We start from the raw sequence: 18,092 nt of genomic DNA on the forward strand, positions 1-18,092 counted from the left end.
GATGGATGGATGGATGGATGGATGGATGGGTAGATGGATGGATGGATGGAGGATGGATGGATGGGTAGATGGATGGATGGATGGAGGATGGATGGATGGATAGATGGATGGGTAGATGGATGGATGGATGGATGGATGGATGAGTGGATGGATGGATGGATGGATGAGTGGATGGATGGATGGATAGATGGATGGCTGGATGGCTGGGTAGATGGATGGATGGATGGATGGATGGATGAATGCATGGATGGATGGATGGATGGATGGATGGAGGATGGATGGATGGATGGATGGACAGTACTCCCCTTTAGATTGATTTCTCCATGGCATCCCAGAGGCAGACTAGTGCCCTCTCCAGTGTCCTCTGCTGGTCCCTCCTCTCTAGCTTCCCTGTCTACTCCCGCCTTTCCTATCCATCTCACCTGAATTCCTTGTCCAGATCTCAAGCTCACCCTCAGCTGGAACTCAGCTCCAAGCACCTGACCCTGGGCGGCACAGCACTGCCTTCCACAGGCCTCCAGCGTTCAGAGCGACATTCTGACACATCACATCCAAATTTGATCCTCTCTCCCTGAAATGTCTTCAGCACCACAAGAAGAGACCTCCTGTGCCATGGTCAGGCCACTCGCACCCCTTTACAGTTGACACTTCCCACTGTCAAGCCGCACTTCTCAGAACTGGTGTAGAACCTCCTGGCTGTCATGACTCTGTACATGTGTATGCACATGTATATGTCTATGTGTGTGTGTGTTCACTATACTGCTATGTTCAAACCTACCTAGGATCTCTTCCTTACAGTAAACATTTGCGAGACCCTGTAGTTCCGACACCCTCACCTCCACACTCTCAGCCCCCACCGCTGCTCGTGTCACCACACCAGGCTCCCGATGTCTTCTCACTTTCCTTAGGCTTGGATCCCAGGGCATTTCCTCTTGCCTGTATCTCAGGCCAGGATGCCCTTTTTAGTGTATAGCATCTCCTCTCCGTATGGACAGATCTCTTTTCAAATAGTCTCTTCGTGGCAAGGCCTTCCCTGGCCGCTGTGTACAAGTTATCATTTAAAATGATTGCTGAGTTGAAGCTGACAGATAAGCAAATGGATAGATGGTAGAGAATACATAGATACTACCACACACACCCCCGCGCACGCGCATCCGTTACTGTGCTGTTTTCTCCAGAGCACCTGGCCATTATCTAATATAATTTCCTGTTACTGTGACAGAATATTGGAGACTGAATAAGTTACAAATACAAAGGTAGCCACCCACGGTGGCCTATGCCTTTGATCCCAGCACTTAAGAGGCAGAAACAGGCAGATGTGTTAGTTTGATGCCTGCCTGGTCTACACAGTGAGTTCCTGGCTAGCCAGAGCTACATAGAGAGACCCTGTCTCAAAACAAACAAATTAAAAACTCGCAGCAGTTTGTTTGTATCTATGATCCTAGAAGTTGGGAAGTCCAAGAATATGTGGAAGGTGTCAAGATGACCCAAGGGAAAAGGGGAGATAAGAAGAGAGGCTTTGGGGATCCCCATTTCTAGGGATCTGCATTCGTTCTTCAGGGTAGCCCAGTCACTCCTTTAAGGCCCTGCATCCCAACATCCCTAACAGTCACTCAAAACCAAAGCCAAACCATGTCAGACATGTCCATAGCTCACGTCTGTGTCTCCTCGTCACAAAGCAAGGTGTCTGTTTATTTCTGCCGACCCCAGATCAGTAGCAGAACCCCATAACCTTTGAGACACAGGCAGCCACCAAGTGTGAAATAGTGTGCATGCACGTGTACCCTATGGACAGATGTCCTGTGACAGGCTAGGCTGACGAGCAGATAAGGCAAGGCCAGCATCGGTTGAGCCTGGTCTGGACTCAGTTTCTTAATCCCACTTGGGATTAAATAGCTCAGAGCAGGAAGTTGAGCCCTATGACCCTGGGGAAGGCTGCCAGCATGCCTGGAGGCTCACACAGAGTCAAGGAGAGCACGATGGAGCCTCGGGGCTTCACTGCTGGTCAGACAGAATGCCAGGGCAGGGTCCTGTGGTGGGTGCCCTCAGGCAAAGCTGAACCAGGAGCAGAGGGAGGAGCCCCCGCTGCTGCTGCTGCTGCTGCACTGGCAGGCTGGCCAGGGTGCAAGGAGTTGGCAGGCAGCCAGGGAACCTGGCCAGCTGTCAGAGGGAGGGCCTGAAGGCTGAGGTACAAAGACCCAGACCAGGGGAGAGGAAGGCAGGGTCTCTGGGGTGAGAGTGTACGAAAGGTCAGCCTCATCCTGGCAGGTGCACCCAGTGGGGGCCTCATCTCCCATTCCCCTTGTATGGAGGAGAATCCAAGTCCTGGGTTCAAGCTTTGCTCTGGCCCGAGTAGTCTATCCAACTTTCAGAGAGTGCTTTGGAACGCAACTTGCCCCGGCTCTGAAGTGGGGGTCTGAGTGCAGACCTTAGACGCCTTCCACCAAGTGATCACCAATACGTCATCTCCAGTTCCTCAGACACAGACCTGCCGGGACTTCAACTGAAACTCAGCCTCAAGACCTTTGCATGTGCTGCTGCTCTGTGTCTAGATTCACCTCATCAACTCTTCCCAGAGACCCCCAGCCCCTTCCCATAATCCCCCACTTCCTTTAGCCTTTCTGCCACGCCTTTGCCTTTTTTCCATTCCTGTTCTTAATACTTGAAATATCTGAAATGGACCCACCCACCCCTTTACACTCTGCTCCCTGCCCCACATACCTGAAAGTCAATTCCCGAAAGGCCTGAACTCCGTTGCTGTGTTGCCAGTGCCCAACTTGGGTGCTGGTGTCCAGGAATTGCTGAGATACTTATGGAAAGAGTAAAGAATGCTGGAAACTTTGTACCTCTCTCCTAGTAACAGGTCCCATCCTGCTGCCTCACAGAGGTTAAAGGTGTACTGAATGAGTGAGGGAATGAATGAATGAATGAATGAATGAATGAATGAATGAAGAGATCCTCTCCTAGATTGCATTGGACAGTACTGCTGGATAAATGAATAAGTGATTGAATCCCTAGGTGCTCCTCCCCCCCCCTTATAAGAGGCGTTATAAACAAAGAAATAAGAAAAGGAGGAGGCAGGGCCAATGGCAGTGTGACGTCTGCAAACACTGGGAGCTTCCCTTGGACCCCACCTCCCCAGTCCTCGGCACCACACATCCCTGCTCCCTCCCCCCACATTGCCGCAGGGCCATGTAGCCCTGCAACTGTCTGCCGGAGCCAGGGGAACAGTTCCTAAGGCAGTGAGGCACGTGCAGGGAGCTCATAAGCTCCAGGAAATGAAAGCTGCGGAGGGCACCCCCTCCTCACCCATAACTCCAGCCTCATTATGACCAGGCAGGCCATCTTGCTAGGAATCAGAGCCAGGTTCCCCAAGGCAATAGTCCAGCAGAGACACCAGGGACACCTGTGTGGAAGAAGTCACACACAGGGCACAGAATGGAGGGGGGAGACCTTTAGAAGGAGCTGCTTCCAGCTGGGCCATAATTCCAGGCTTGGTTGGATCTGGGCAGAGGGTACAGCTTGTCACAGCCTGTCCCCTGTGCTCCTGTGCACTGTGGCTGTTCACTCCTGGCCATCACCTTTAACCCTTCCATGCATCCTAGAGACCTGGGCACTCAGAACCTAGAGCGTCATATCTGTCACCAGCCCCAGCCTCCGGGGTTGTTGTGCACACGATGGCATGAGCCCCACCACCCACTTCAGTACTGTTCAAAGGAAAAGGCTCACCCTTCCCGCCCCAACCCTTCAGAGTACTTCCTAGTCCTCAGGAGGCCCCACCCCCTCCGCCCAGCCACACCCCCTACACTGTCACTGTACCCCTCCTAAGCCAGTCTGCACTCAGATCATCAATCCTTCCCCAGCTGCTCAGGCACCTCTTCCTCCAGGAAGCTGCCCTGATTCCTCTCCCTTCCAAACATCTGCATGCTCAGTCTTCAATCTGTCCTCTCAACACTGGCCACACGGCCCCTCATGTCGTGAGATGGTCTTGCCTCTTGTGACACTAAACCATGGGTTCTACCTTGGTTTTCAGAGGCTAGGCTGAGTCTGCCTCAGTGCTGAGGCCAATGGAAGGAAGTTCCTTAAACGAAGCTATATTGAGCATAGGGTAGTGAACCCTACCTCTGCTCTTCTCTCTGTACCTGAAATTCCTGGAGAAAGCGTGGCTCGCCCACAGACACCCACGTCAGGCCATTATTACTCATTATGGCTCCAGTAGGTGTGAGTACCTCAGAGCCTTCCTTGCTGAGAGCAGAATCTGAGGGAAGGGAAGATGGATGGATCTATGGCCAGCCTGTGTTGGGTGGGGAGAGGGGATTGGAAGGTTGAATGGGGGAAGTAAAGACACCAGGCTCAGATGTGACTCTATCCAGAGTCACTAGGGTACTCCAAGCAAGGCCCTCTGGGGCCCCAGGGATCTCTCCCCACACAGCTTATGAAGTTGGCAGCTACCAGCAGGCTTCCCCTGGGTCTCCTGCTGCTAGGCAGAGCTAAGGAACATTCCCAAGCTGCACGCAGGAGGCCTGCGGCTTCTGCCTCCGGGACCCTTCTAGAAGCTGCCTCTGTGGGGACTCCAGAGGATCCCACTGTGCCGGAGAACTCATCAGCCAGGAAGCGGGCAGGCAGCCACGGAATCTGCTTTGGGGGCCTGAGGGCTAGAGCAGCTGCTGGAAGAGTTGTGGGGAGCAGGGGTCTTAGGGGGTGAAGGAAGGGACTGGAGCTTGGGGAGAGTGAACTATCAAATGTCCCTATTGTGTCTGTTCCTGCAAAGGACAGGCACACAGTAGGTGTTTAATTAGTTACTGCAAGTCTAGTGACAGTCGACCCCTGCCCTCAGACAGAACCTCACCCATGTTTTCTTTTCCATCCCACAGGTTCCGATGGGTCTGGATGACCCCTAGTCCCAGAAGGACTTCAAGATCCTTTTGTCCCCACTGACCACATCGTCTGGGCGCAGGGACCATGGCACAAGCCTTACTCAGGAGCAGCTGCCGGGCTGCCTGGTGACTGGACCTGGGGCTTCAGCGAGGGGGGCGCGGGCCAGGACAGGGTGTCCATGCCCGGGTGCGGCCGCGCCCCCTCCCAGTCCAGCCCGGTATCCCCGAGGCTGAGGTCATCATGTGACGCAGCAGCAGCATCGCTGCGGTGCCTCTGGTCCATGCTCCGGGGCTTGGCCCGCGCTGCCAAGCATGAGGCCACGGCCGGAAGGGGCGCTCCGGGCCGGGGCTGCGCTGTCTCCTGTGCTGCTGCTTCTGCTACTGCTACCGCTGCTGGGGCACCTGTGGGCCGCAAGCACACCTGCCCCGTCCTCCTTGTCACCTGGGACTCAGCAGGACACCCAGCAGGGTGCAGGCCGAGTCAAGCGCGGTTGGGTGTGGAACCAGTTCTTCGTGGTGGAGGAGTACACAGGGACAGAACCCCTGTACGTGGGCAAGGTAAAGTGGGCACCACTGTCCAGCCCTGGCTCTGGGGACACCCACTGGTAGTCCCTGTCCCTGCTCCCTTCCAGCTATCTCCTGGCTCACACTCTCTTCACAGCCCCTGCCTTTCCACTGTCGATGCAATGGAGGAGCCCAACTCATGCCTGGGTACTGTGGGGACAGCCAAGAAATTCACAGATTGGATCATGTCCCCTCTGTCCCCTTGCCACTTTCCTGGACCTCGATAACTTCCCTGGGGTCATGCCTGAGTTTGAACCTGCTTTCTGCAGAGCTGAGGTCTTCTGTAGCTGTGCCTCCTGACACACGGTCACTCTCGTTCTGAGCTGCATGGCTAGCCTGGTCTTACTGCTTTCTGAAAGGCCATGGCAGGCCCCAGGCATCTTCTGTTGTCCTCACCAAGCTGCCTAGGCTGTCTCTTCTCCTCCCTGCTCCTTCCTCTCTCTCATACTAGGTGCTGGACACTAGTCTCAACTCAAATGTTGCTTCCTCAGAGAAGCCCTCCCTGACTATGCCAGGCTAGGACACACACACACACACGTGCCTGTGCACTAAGCCCTGATGTCCCTGTATCTGTCTTTCAGATGCATCAATTACACATGTGTTTGTTTGATTGTTCAGTTGACAAATGCCTCTTTCATCAAAGCATGTTTGCTCACCATTAAATCCCCAGTGCCTTGTACCAATGAGGCTCACACACTGTTCTGTGAAAAAGTGAGTAAATGAATGAGAGAATGGTGGAAGGAGGGAAAGAAGGGAGGGAGGAAGGAAAGAAGGAAAGAGGGAAGGAAGGAAAGAAGGAAAGAGGGAAGGAAGGAAGGAAGGAAGGAAGGAAGGAAGGAAGGAAAGAGGGAAGGAAGGAAGGAAGGAAGGAAGGAAGGAAGGAAAGAGGGAAGGAAGGAAGGAAAGAAGGAAGGAAGGAAGGGAAGAAGGAAGGAAGGAAAGAAGGAAAGAAGGAAGGAAGGGAAGAAGGAAGGAAGGAAGGAAGGAAAGAAGGAAGGAAGGAAGGGAAGAAGGAAGGAAGGAAGGAAGGAAGGAGTCTTTCCAAACTCTGAGCAAATTCTGGTTAACCTGGCTGGAGCCTAGGGCGCTACATCTTTAAGGAAGTGAGCTCAGGCTGGTGTTCGCCCATTCAAATTCCTGCTCCTCATGAAGCCTGAGTGTGCTGCTGGGAAGACAGAAGTAGGATCAACTCCTGCTGAATGAGGCTTCCAAGAAATCACAAACACCCCGATGTGTAAAACTTCTCACAAATCAGCCTGGGAGCCCAGTGAGCACCAATTAAATGGGAATGCTGGCTGGCTTCATGTCGGAGAAAAGCCCTGAGCTGGGTTTTAGCATGAACGTAGGAGCCCATCAAGCTGATGGAAGGCGGCTGCAGTCTATGCAGACTCAGAAGCCTGGAGAGCCTGACTTCTCTGGAGATTTGCTGGCGGTAGAGATGGTGAAGCAGGAGTGGCTGTTAGCTGAGGATGGTTCTCTGGGTTTTGCTCAGGCAGACGGCTGCTTGCCAGCACATTTTGGTTGGTGGTAGGAAATCCAACTTAGTTTGAGCTTAGTTTGCTACCTGAGCCTGAGAATGAACTGACACAGATCTGAGGCTCACAGCCCAGCCCCTGACAGTGGGAGAAAAGCCTGCCTGTAACCGGGTGCAGGAAACGTTGCCTTCCAGACAAAGGTCTGCCCGCTGCTCGGCCAACACCGTCCACACATCGGCTGAAATAGGTCCTGACTGAGCAAAGCCGGGATCCCACAGAGAGAGCTTGGGAAAACACAGGCCTCACTTAGAATGGTCCAACATCCCAGTGGCAGAGCAGGGACTGCCAGCTCCCAGTCAGGCTGACTGGATTGTGTGAAGTAGAGAGAAAAACACTTGTGTTCTAGTAGCTACAGATGCAGGCTCTAGAAGCCTGACCTGACCAACCTGCTCCCCACGGAGCCTTGAACCTGGATCTTTTTTTGTTTTAATCTGAGTGTTTGGCTTGTATGTGTACGCATGTGTGCCTGATGTTCCTGCTGTTCAAAAGAGGGCATCAGATCCCCAGAACTGGAATTCTGGATGGATACGAGCCACCACGTGAGTGCTGGGAATTGAACCTTGGTCCTCTACAAGAACAGTCAGTGCTCCTAACCCCTGGGCCACTTCTCCAGCCCTGAACCCATACCTTTATACACAACCAGACCTCTTTCGTCATCTGCAAACAGGGGGTCTGAGATCTCATGTGCCCAGCTTCTTGAGGATTAAGAAAGAGAACGCAGCTTACAAAACACAGCCTGTGGCTTGGCCTGGGTACTTCCTATTATTCTCATATAAAGCATTTAATCACCCAAGTGCAAGGTAAAAAAAAAAAATTGTTTTCTCTCTCTCTCCAGACAGAGAAACCAAGGGCAGAGAGGGCAGAGGCCTAGAGTAGACAGGGGCGTCTACCTTGCTTGTGCCTGTAGCTTCTTGAATGTTTAAAGGCCAGAGGATAACCTTGGCTGTCATACTTATAAACCCTGTCTGCCTCTTTTAATCCAGGGTCTCTCACTGGTCTGGAACTCACCAAGGAGCCTTGGCAGGCTAGCCAGTGAGCCCCAGAGATCGCTTATTTCTGCTTCCCCTGATCTGGGATTTACAAGGACAGAGTGCCATGCCTGGCTTTTAATTTGAATACCAGGGGTCAAACACAGGACCTCATACTGCTTGGCAAGATAGTTTTGAAGACTTGTAGTTTCTGATGCCCTAAGGAGAGGAGGCTAGCCCGAAGCTGAGGGTCCAGACTTGGCGAGCTTAGAAAAAAGCCTGAACATGTCTCAGGTCCCCAGAGAGGCCTCAGAGAACTCAAATATAGAACTCAAACATCTTAAAACTACATGGGCTGATGGCTCAGATAGTCAGAGGCCCAGCAGCTGAATTCTCTGCAAAGGATACCCAGCCGCTTAGGAAAGCTGCATCACAAATTGGCTGCTTGCATCTTTGCCTGGCCAGCCTTTGGGGTCTCACCAGCCTAAGTGAGCCCCATCATAACACCTCGAACCACAATTTGTTGTCAGTAAGGGCTTTTAGTAAGCCCTTCTTCATTGTAAGAAGGGGAAAACTGAGGCCCAGGTGTGGAGAAGTGTGTGCCAAGACCAAATGACAATACAGATAGATAATCAGGTCACCAGGTCGCCAGCACCACTGCAAGTCTAGAATTCATGCCTAGCATCTGTTATGAGACAGCATTATGCTGGTCCATGCTCTGGAAAGGTCTCCACCCCTGTTATGGATTGCCAGCCTCCTCCATCCCCTTAGCCTAGTCTCAGGTTCCCTACTGCTAGCCCCACCCCCAGGGTACTATGCAGGGAGCAAAGGGAAGATCCCATAGCTTTGAAACACTTGCCTGGAGCTTGCTCATTGAGGGAGACTCGTGTGTGGCCAGTGAGCTGACTGGGACCAGATTCAGATGCCCAGGTTCTAGTAAGCCCTGTGCTCAGGCCCTTACACATCTTAGCTTCTTGTCACTCAGTGGGAGGAGATCTTCCATCTTAAGAAGGTGAGCTTAGGTTTGTTGTTTTTTAAAGGCAGTGGTCCCTAACCAGCCAAGCCCATGCATACCCTGTGCTTGTGTATGCACAAACACACACTTGTGTGTGTGTGCCCTCCAATGGTGTCACATCCTTTGCTCTGCTGGGAGAAAGGACTTCTCCGTGGCTCCAGTGAAATCACAGCTTCCTGGTCCCCCACCCCAGGGAGTCACTCTGAGCATCAGTCCTTCTCGAATTCTAAAGGTAGCTTAGCAACAGAGCCAGGCAGCGAACCCCGCGTGCCCAACGGTAGCCGATTTCACAACCGCCTCCTTCATCACTCACCGCCAGGCTCCTGTCAGCACCCACAGGAGCCACCAGGCCCCTCCAGTTGTTAGGCTGTCCCCAGGCCTCAGTGACAGCTCCCTGCACAGCCCTGCTGGTGGGCATTCCCACTTCCTCCTCTTACCTTCTCCAACACCCCCGCCCCCCAAAGCAACATCCCAGCATTTCCATAAAATCTGGGTACTTTCACTAATCCCCTTTCTGAACTGTAATTTCCCCGGAGGCTCCTGTCAGCCGGGTGTGGATTTTGTAGGATTTTACCCTTTTTCTTTTTTTTTTTAAAGCTAGAATTATGGGGTCAGCACTTATGACCAACTCCTGTGGGCGGTGAGATCTATTTTAGATCTACGGCAGGACTGGAGCAGGGAGGGGAGTGGATTTAATTAAGTTGCTAATATTTAAAGAAAATTGATGAACTCTTGGTTTACGACTTGTGCCTGCGTGATCAGACCACTCGCACTGGGGGAGGGGGGCTCTGTATTTGATTTGCTTTCTGTTTAAATCCCGGACTCGTTTTTATTTGCGTAGCGTCGCTGTCCGTTTAATTGTCTTTAATAAGGAAACCCTACCTCTGCTCACATTTAATTTTGATTTAATTAGGAGGAAGTAATTAATGGCCCTGTAAATCCCGTTTGCAGCCCCCTGGGATGAGGCACCATAGTGCTCTTGGTTTTGGTGTTTATGATTGAGGGCTAGGTTTGGGGAAGAGACGGGTGGTCGTTCCTCCTCAGAAACAGGCTTCTATGGATGGGGTAGTAAGAACAGGGACACGGTGTCCAACACTGGGTTTGTAACTGCCTCTCCTGAGCTGTGTGGCTTTAGGTAGGATCTATGCTTTCCTTTTCTGAGCCTCAGTTTGCCTATCTGTTTAATGGGAGAGGATGATCATACCAGGGAGTTCACAGGAGGAGGAGGTAGCAGGCAGAGGTGGTGCTGCAGGTTCTGGCATTGTGTACTTGGGCACCATAAGAGTCCTGTAACTATCCTCCATTGTCCAGCCTGTGTCTACATGACACTGAGGAAATATTTCCTCCCCTTGGAAATAGGTGACTCTCCAACTCCAGTCTCAAATGAGGCACCTTGATTGGAATATAGTAAGAGAAAACCAATGGGTCCAGAAATTCCAGATGGCTGGTAGGAAACTCTAGTGGCTGTTATGTGTCCCTTGTCACACATTCAGTGTGTTTACTGCCCAGCCCGTGCTGGGTGCTGCTGTAGCGATGAGGATGAGCCCTCGGCTGTTCCTGGAAGGAGACTTTGATCTCACACTTTGTGTGCACACTCAGCTCTCCTGCCCTCTCCTTGCTCCATGAGCATCTCAGGGCGCCCCCTGGGGAGCTCAGACCCAGCAAACCAACCTCCTCATTGCCCCCAAACCCAAAAGGCTCAGGGGAGTGTAGCATGGAGAAACCTGTGCATGGAGGGGCACAGGGCTCTTCCACCCAGTGGGCCACATCTAAGAGGACTTCCTGGAGGAGGAATAAAGTGGGACTTTGAACTGAGAAGGCACTAGACAGCCTCTAAGCCTCCGATGAGTGGAGATATCTGTGGTTGATCCATGCATCAGGAGGTGGGGAGGGTGAGTTAGATGACTCCTCTCCCATCCTGCCTGAATCCAAAGAGAGGAAAGGAATGCTGATCCACAGAAAGGACCTACTGTGTGCCATGAGGTCACCTATATTATCTTATGAACCTACGGGATGTTGGTAGCAATGGCAGTCCCATCTACAGATGCGAAAACTGAGGCTGTGAGAAGCGCCACCACTCAGCAGGCTGGGGCAGGGCTGGTGCTGGGGTGTAGCTGCTCCCGACTTCACACCCATAGCCCCTCTTGCTGTGTGATTTGAGATCTTTTCCCAAATGGTGGAACTGAGACTCAGGGAGAAGCACAGGGCAAAGACTGCCATTGGAGACCCAGCTGGTGGCCCCGCCCCCTGCTTCCCATCCTCCACTGGGAGCACTAGGAGATGACCAGTCGTCTCCTTGAGGCTGTAGGAGGATAGACCAGCACTCGGGAGTCCAGTGGACTCAGGCCCACTTTGGTCCTTTCACATGGAGCATGCAAAGCCATCTACATACTGCACGCTGAGAACCTGCGGCAGGAGAAATACAGTAGGTGCTCAGGAAACGAGAGCACGGTCCTCCAGATGCCATGCACAGCTGGAGATCTTCAACTGTCTTCCAGGGCTGAGCCAGAATGTAGCCCAGCCCAGCGCCCATAGCTCTGAGCTCTTAGCTCTTCCCTCTCTGGGCTGATTGGCAGTCTGACCCTGTAGTTCCTTGCAAACAGCTACTGGGCCCCAGTGTGAGTGCTATGTCACACTTCACAGAACATCAATGGCATCAACGCTGGGTTCCTCTCCCTCCTCCCCACTCCTCATTGAGAGTGGGAAGGAGGTCTGTGGGAAAATATCAGGGTTCTGTAATACCAGCACTGGGTTGGGAGAGTAGGGGAAGCAGAAGGATCACGAGTTCAGGATCATCCTCAGGTACCTAGTGAGTTTGGGGCTAACCTGGGCTACCTGAGACCATGTCTCAAAAAAGGAGGAGGAGAAGGAGGAGGAGGAGGAGGAGGAGGAGGAGGAGGAGGAGGAGGAGGAGGAGGAAGGAAGAAAGGAAGGAAGGAAGGAAGGAAGGAAGGAAGGAAGAAAGAAAGAAAGAAAGAAAGAAAGAAAGAAAGAAAGAAAGAAGAAAAGCAAATTCAAGGGATGTAAAACCTTGTACATCATGGAGATCTACAATACAGAGAGGGAAGGTATCACTGTGGCCAAAATGCTTGAGTCATTGCCAACATGTATTCATTTAATCTTTACTGTGCCTCATAGAGAAGGTTTGAGCATCTGGGGTGGGGGAACTGGACTCGGAAGGGGGAAATGAACCCACCAACAGCTATAACACCTGCAAGCTTAGCTTCTGTGGGCCATGTGACAGAGATCACTTCTGTCCTGTGCAGGAGTCTCCTCATCTGAGACATGCAAGAGTCACTTTACAGGCAGTGATGGACACCGTTGAAGATGACAGCTGCTCAGATTCTCCCACAATCCTATCTCTTCTACCACAATGCTCCCAGGTGCTTGCTGATCGAATAAGCAGATGTCTGGTCACACTGGGAAGTGGGAAGAGACACCCTAACAGAGGCCATGTCTCCCTTTCTCACTGTACCTCCCCAGGGTAAGGTGATGGAAGAGACAAACAAACAGAGACAGGTCCCCTCATCCCAGGCGCTGCCAATGATTCAGGGCCGACGTCTGAGATAATTTTATAGGGGGCATTAAACTGAGTTATGAGCTTTTTACAGTCCAGCCACTTATGAGAAATCTATTAACAGTAACTGGACAGGAAGAAGGAGCCCAGGACGGGCATTAATTGGGGCAATCTATAACAGGACGGGGACCCGGAAAGGTTCCACCAGACGCCTCCGTTTACTCCCAGCAATTTCTGCTGAGAGTCAGCAGAGTCGCCAAAAAGAGAGAGATGCCCATTAATCGGCTAATGAAATATGAAAATGTTTATGGGCCATTCAATCTTCCAAATGGCACTTCTATGATCCACCTTTCAGACGCAAAGTTCTACCACAGAATTTACACCTCGGCTCCTCCCACGTGACTGGGTGGGCTCTCCTCTTGATGAGTTCTTTGGCACCTGTTCTGAGGATGAGGGGGCTGGAGTCTGCCACAGCCAGGCCTCAAAAGTGCCTTAGGGACCATCTCCTTCATCCCCCATCTCCACAGAGTCTTAGAGAGGAGCAAGGGCTGTTCAGAGTCGCTGGCTTCATCCAGATGGGCTTTCTTCTATTCAGGGCTGCTTGGAGATTTGAGCATTGGAAAGTAAAGTCTCTGTTTGCAAGAGAACAGGCTCTTGCTGGTCCCTACCCCAAGAGATGCCAGTACAGTGGAAACAGCCTGAGGTCTGGCGCCTAGCTGTACTAGGAAGAAATCCCAGTTATAAATAGTGACTGCTTAGTGTAATCATGCCTTCTGTGTATCAGATACTTAATGTGTCTCAGGCAGGGCTAAGTTTTAGCTGGCACCAACAGGTATATTTGTAGTGATTACTAAAAAGCCAAAAGCTTCCATACCTTCCCTAAATAGACTCCGTCTGCTCCTACCTCGCAGCCATTTGGACCTTTTGGTAATCCAGCAGCCTCGGGGGTCGTGCAGGGCTCCGTGGGGCCTGGATCCAGCCCCAGTCCCACAGTAGCATCCTGTCTCTTGCTGCTGGTTCTGGGCAGCTGACAAGGACCTTAGGGGACTGTCAGCCCAGCTCCAAGGACCTTAGGGGACTGTCAGCCCAGTTCCTTTGGGAGGATATGCTGTGTTACAGATGCAGTGGCAGGCTCAGAGACGCACAGTGACTTGTGTAAGATGCACAGGGGATGTTGCTGGAGTCATGGCCGACCTCTTCCACTGGTATCCTCTGCAGAGACTTTAGAATGGAGTAGGGAAGCACAGGGAGGGAGCACAGGGAGGGAGCACGGGGCAAGAAGCAAGTCAGCTCCGGAGTGGCCTGGCCTCCCTAGGAAAATGAAAAAGAAAAACCTGCAAAGTTTGTCTGAACAGGGTTCATTTTAAAGACTCCTAATCTAAATTAATGTGACCCTCAACCGCGCAATGCCTGATGGGTGCAGGTGCCTCTGCGAACACCTCCCCCCTCTCTCACTCCTAGTCCCCACAAAGTAGCAAGTCATGGGCTCACCTTCCATATACAGAGATTTGTTATAAAGCCAGGGGGAGACTCTGGTGCCAAGCAAGGTCACTGAGTAGCACAGGGCTTGTGTACTGGGAAGCCCCACCTCAGAGCGGGTGAGCCAGGGACACGTGTGAGAAGCTGCCTGTGTCGTTAACATGTACATGGAGATTTGAAAAGCACACAGTGGTGATCTTGCAAGGTGAGCCGCGACAGTGATGGGTTTTGATGTTCTCGGAGATCTTAGAGGGGGATGGGAGGGGATTTTCAGTAAGCAGAGAAATAAGGATGCGTGTTCAAAACAGACGCTCCGGGACTGGAGCGATAGCTCAGTGGATAAAGTGCTCGTCTGGAAAGCATGAGGACACAAGTTTGATTCCCCAGAACCCACATTTAAACAGCCAAGCACGGTGGCATGCGCTTGTAGCCCAGAGCTAGGGGGCAAGAACAAAGAGGTCTCACTGGTCGACCTTCTTCAGGCCAGAAATAAAACCACACTGGATGATACCTAAGGGTGTCCTCTCACACCCTCCCCACAACCCCCAACATGTGCGTGCGCGCGCACACACACACACACGCAAGTGTGCACACACACACACAAGTGTGCACATACACAAGGACACAGTACAAGCTGCAGGGCCATGCAAGCTGGGCTCCTGGACTTCATTTCAAAGGTAACAGGAAGCATGAGAGTTTTTCCGAGGTGGGGTAGCGTGGGGTAGTGGTTATCATCTAAAGCTGGTGGCTTTGGGGGCCTAGAGAAGGTGGATTGTGGGGTGCAGTTGGAGTAGGGTAAATCCCAAGTGAAGACTTTGTTGAGGGTGTGAAGCTCAGATTGGCACAGCTGCTGGGCCTCTCTGTTCCTCTGAAGGAGAGATGTGCCTAGGAAAAAGGTCCCCATGAGACTCTATGGGGGATGTGTCAGAGAAGACACTGCCTTCCTCACTGTCCACCCTGCCTTCTTCCCGCCTCCCCAGATCCACTCGGATTCTGACGAAGGCGACGGGACCATCAAGTACACCATCTCTGGCGAGGGTGCAGGGACCATCTTCCTGATTGACGAGTTGACAGGTGACATCCATGCCACAGAGCGCCTGGACCGGGAGCAGAAAACCTTCTACACACTGCGGGCCCAAGCCAGGGATCGAGCCACCAACCGTCTGCTGGAGCCCGAGTCAGAGTTCATCATCAAAGTACAAGACATCAACGACAGTGAACCACGCTTTCTCCACGGCCCCTACATCGGCAGTGTGGCCGAGCTGTCACCTACAGGTGGGCTGGGGGCATGGGTGAGGCCTTGGGTCGGGATGCCCCAAGGGAGACTGGCATGTGCTAGTTGAATCCTGATGGAAAGGACAGAAGAGACAGAGTAGCTACCCCTGGGTGCAGAGGACAGCCTGAAGCAAGGCACATTGCCAGCTATAGCTGGGCACAGCCTACACATGACCTCAGCTACATCCATATAGCATGTGGACATGGGCCTGTCTGTGGACTCAGTGACAACTGACTAGTCAGGTACAGCTACACCTTCAAGCCTAGCTGTGCAAGCTCAGCAGGACACGTGCACACTGTATGCTCAGAGAAACAGCCCCACGTGTTGGACATGTTTGACACGGTTACAGCTCTTCTTCAAAGTCCAGCTTCCTACACATAGACACAGCCCCTGCACAGCTGCTGGCTCATCTCCAGGTTAAAATGGCAACAACCAGGCCAGCACAGATCTGAACACGATCTCACACATGCGCATAGCCACTCACCACAGGCACAGGAAATGACCCCCAAACAAAGCAAGCGACTGGACAAACAGCTTCCATGGTGACCACAGGGAAAGCATCATCTTGCTGGGGTGCTGTTCCATCTGGGTGCAGCTGGAGACCCCCACCCGTGTTGACAGCTTTGTTCACTTGACCGGCCTGCCTCAGCTTAGGGACCCTGCTGCCTGGGGACTCCAGCCCACGTTAACACTCTGAGGCACTGATAGAATCAATTCCTCTTTGCTGGGTGTGGCTATAAGCAGCCAGGGGCACTGCATACACCCACCTATGGGAATTTCAAAAGAAAATACACACACACACACACACACACACGCACGCACGCACGCACGCAAGCATGCACAGACACACACACAGACACAGACTCACACACACAAATACACAGCTGTCTGTAGACGTGAGACAGGCTTGTTCAGCATGCATCTGAACAGAACACTGTGACCAGACTGAACGCAATGTGCCTCTGCCTGGTGGGATCCCAGACAGCTGTCTAGACGGCCGTCCAGGTTCCACTCTGCCCAGGCTCCTGAGTCTCTAGTGGACACTGACTGAGACATGGCTTGTGGGTGTCAGGCTGCCACCCCTTCCTCACCATGTTAGCAAAAGGGGCCTGCGAGTCAGACAGGCAAATGCAGGATGCAGGGTCCTAGGCTATCTTCTCTGGAAGATGCAAGCTAGCTTGGCCTTTCTCTGGGTCTCTAGCCCTGTGGCTACATATCAAAAGCCAGGACACTTAGACTTGGGGGTGGGGGAGGTACAGTCAGCCTCAGTGTATCCAGGTTGGACCAAATCTGACTCAATAACCAGATCACCGATAGTCAAAGGGAAATATGGATCAGAGAAAATAGGGGTCACAAAGCAGTAGTGGGAAATTGAGTAGTGGAGATGGAAGCCTTGCACACACACAGGTGCATGTGTGTCTTTGATGTGTACATGCTTGCTAGCTTAGCAGTGCCTGGAAATCTCTTTTTTCCTATGACTGGCCAGCTGTTTGTTGGCATATAGTATTCGTTCATTTAAAATAAATGTGTTGAATGCCTACTATGTACAAGGCATGGGAGGAATGACTATGTATAGACAAACAAGAACCTATACACTCACGAACAGTAAGGGCCCCTCAGAAGTGATGCTGGACCAGTGAGAAGATGGCTGTTGTAGGGGAAGAGCACAGAGAGCAGAATGTGCAAAGGCCCTGGGGTTAAGTTCCCTGAGTATCACGCAGCCACGTACATAGTAGTTGGGGCTTTATCCTTATTCTGTACATGCTAGACCATCTGTGGATTCCCTTCAGAAGAATGATAGGGTCTGGCCTGGTTTATCGGAATCTCATGACTGTGCCATGAAGAAGGAACTGGTGTGGGAAAGGCAGAGGCAGGAGCTGGTTGCTCAGAAGGAGGACACTGCAGTTACCAAGATGGAATATGGTGGTGGCATCCCTCAAAGTGGCACTAGAGAAGGGACATGGAAACGAGGTCGCTGGTGGATGGATTTTGAGAGCGAGGCTGAGGGTGTTCGCTAATGGACTGGCTGTAGGGTATGAGAGAGAAACTCACGTCTTAGGCTTAGGGCTTTAACCTGAGCTGTGAACTCGATGGGACTTCCATTTCCTGAGCTGGAAGAACAGCTCTCGGAGACGAAAGAGAAGCAGGAGTCTGGTTTCTGACATGCTAAGATGGGAGGACTCGTTCGGAAGCAGGGCAGAACTCTTTAAACTGTTGGTTGAATAAGACAATTTATTGGGGAGCTCTGGGCTGTGGAGATACCCAGGAGGTTGTCAGTGGCAAAGACCCAGGACATTCCAGAGTTGCCAAAAGCTTAGATATGAATTGTATTAATGGAAAAACTGGGGCCCAGGAGACAGTGGTGTGTTCAAGGTCACAAACAAGGCAGGGGCAGCTCAAATCCCCAATTTCCCAGGCCCAGAAACCCTCACCTAATCTCTGACCTAAGAGGACATGGTCTTGTCTATGCTTTCCCAAAACTGACATGTGGGTTGTTTTTTTTTTAATTAAAAAGTTAAAGACACACACACATACAGAGGTCATCAGACAGCTTTTGGGAGTTGACTCTTTTCTTCCACTGTGGGTTCTAAGGATTGACTTGGGTACTCAGAGCTGCATGACAAGCACCTTTATGGACTGAGCCACTCACCAGGCCATCCTTCCACCCTCTTTGAGACAGAGTCTCTCGTGTTTCTGCTGCTATGCTCTGTATCCGGACTAGCTGACTCTCGAGCTTCCAGATTCTCCTGTCTCTGTTTCCCGTCTTGCTGTAGAAGTGCTTGGATTACACACGTGTGCTATTGGATTACACATGTGTGCTATTGGATTACACTCGTGTGCTATTGGATTACACATGTGTG

General features: G+C 52.0%; 1 protein-coding gene across 1 annotated transcript in view; it reads left to right on the forward strand.

The window, feature by feature from the left end:
- Positions 1-18,092, forward strand: part of Cdh22 (cadherin 22) — a 122,181-nt gene that overhangs the window by 48,408 nt on the left and 55,681 nt on the right. The window contains exons 2-3 of the mRNA XM_028769733.1: positions 4,875-5,435; positions 14,936-15,230. Coding sequence (XP_028625566.1) covers positions 5,190-5,435; positions 14,936-15,230 — 541 coding nt within the window. The 5' untranslated portion in view covers positions 4,875-5,189. The remainder of the gene's footprint in view (positions 1-4,874; positions 5,436-14,935; positions 15,231-18,092) is intronic.

Source organism: Grammomys surdaster, unplaced genomic scaffold, assembly GCF_004785775.1.
Source record: "Grammomys surdaster isolate TR1022 unplaced genomic scaffold, NIH_TR_1.0 193, whole genome shotgun sequence".
NCBI lineage: Eukaryota > Metazoa > Chordata > Mammalia > Rodentia > Muridae > Grammomys > Grammomys surdaster.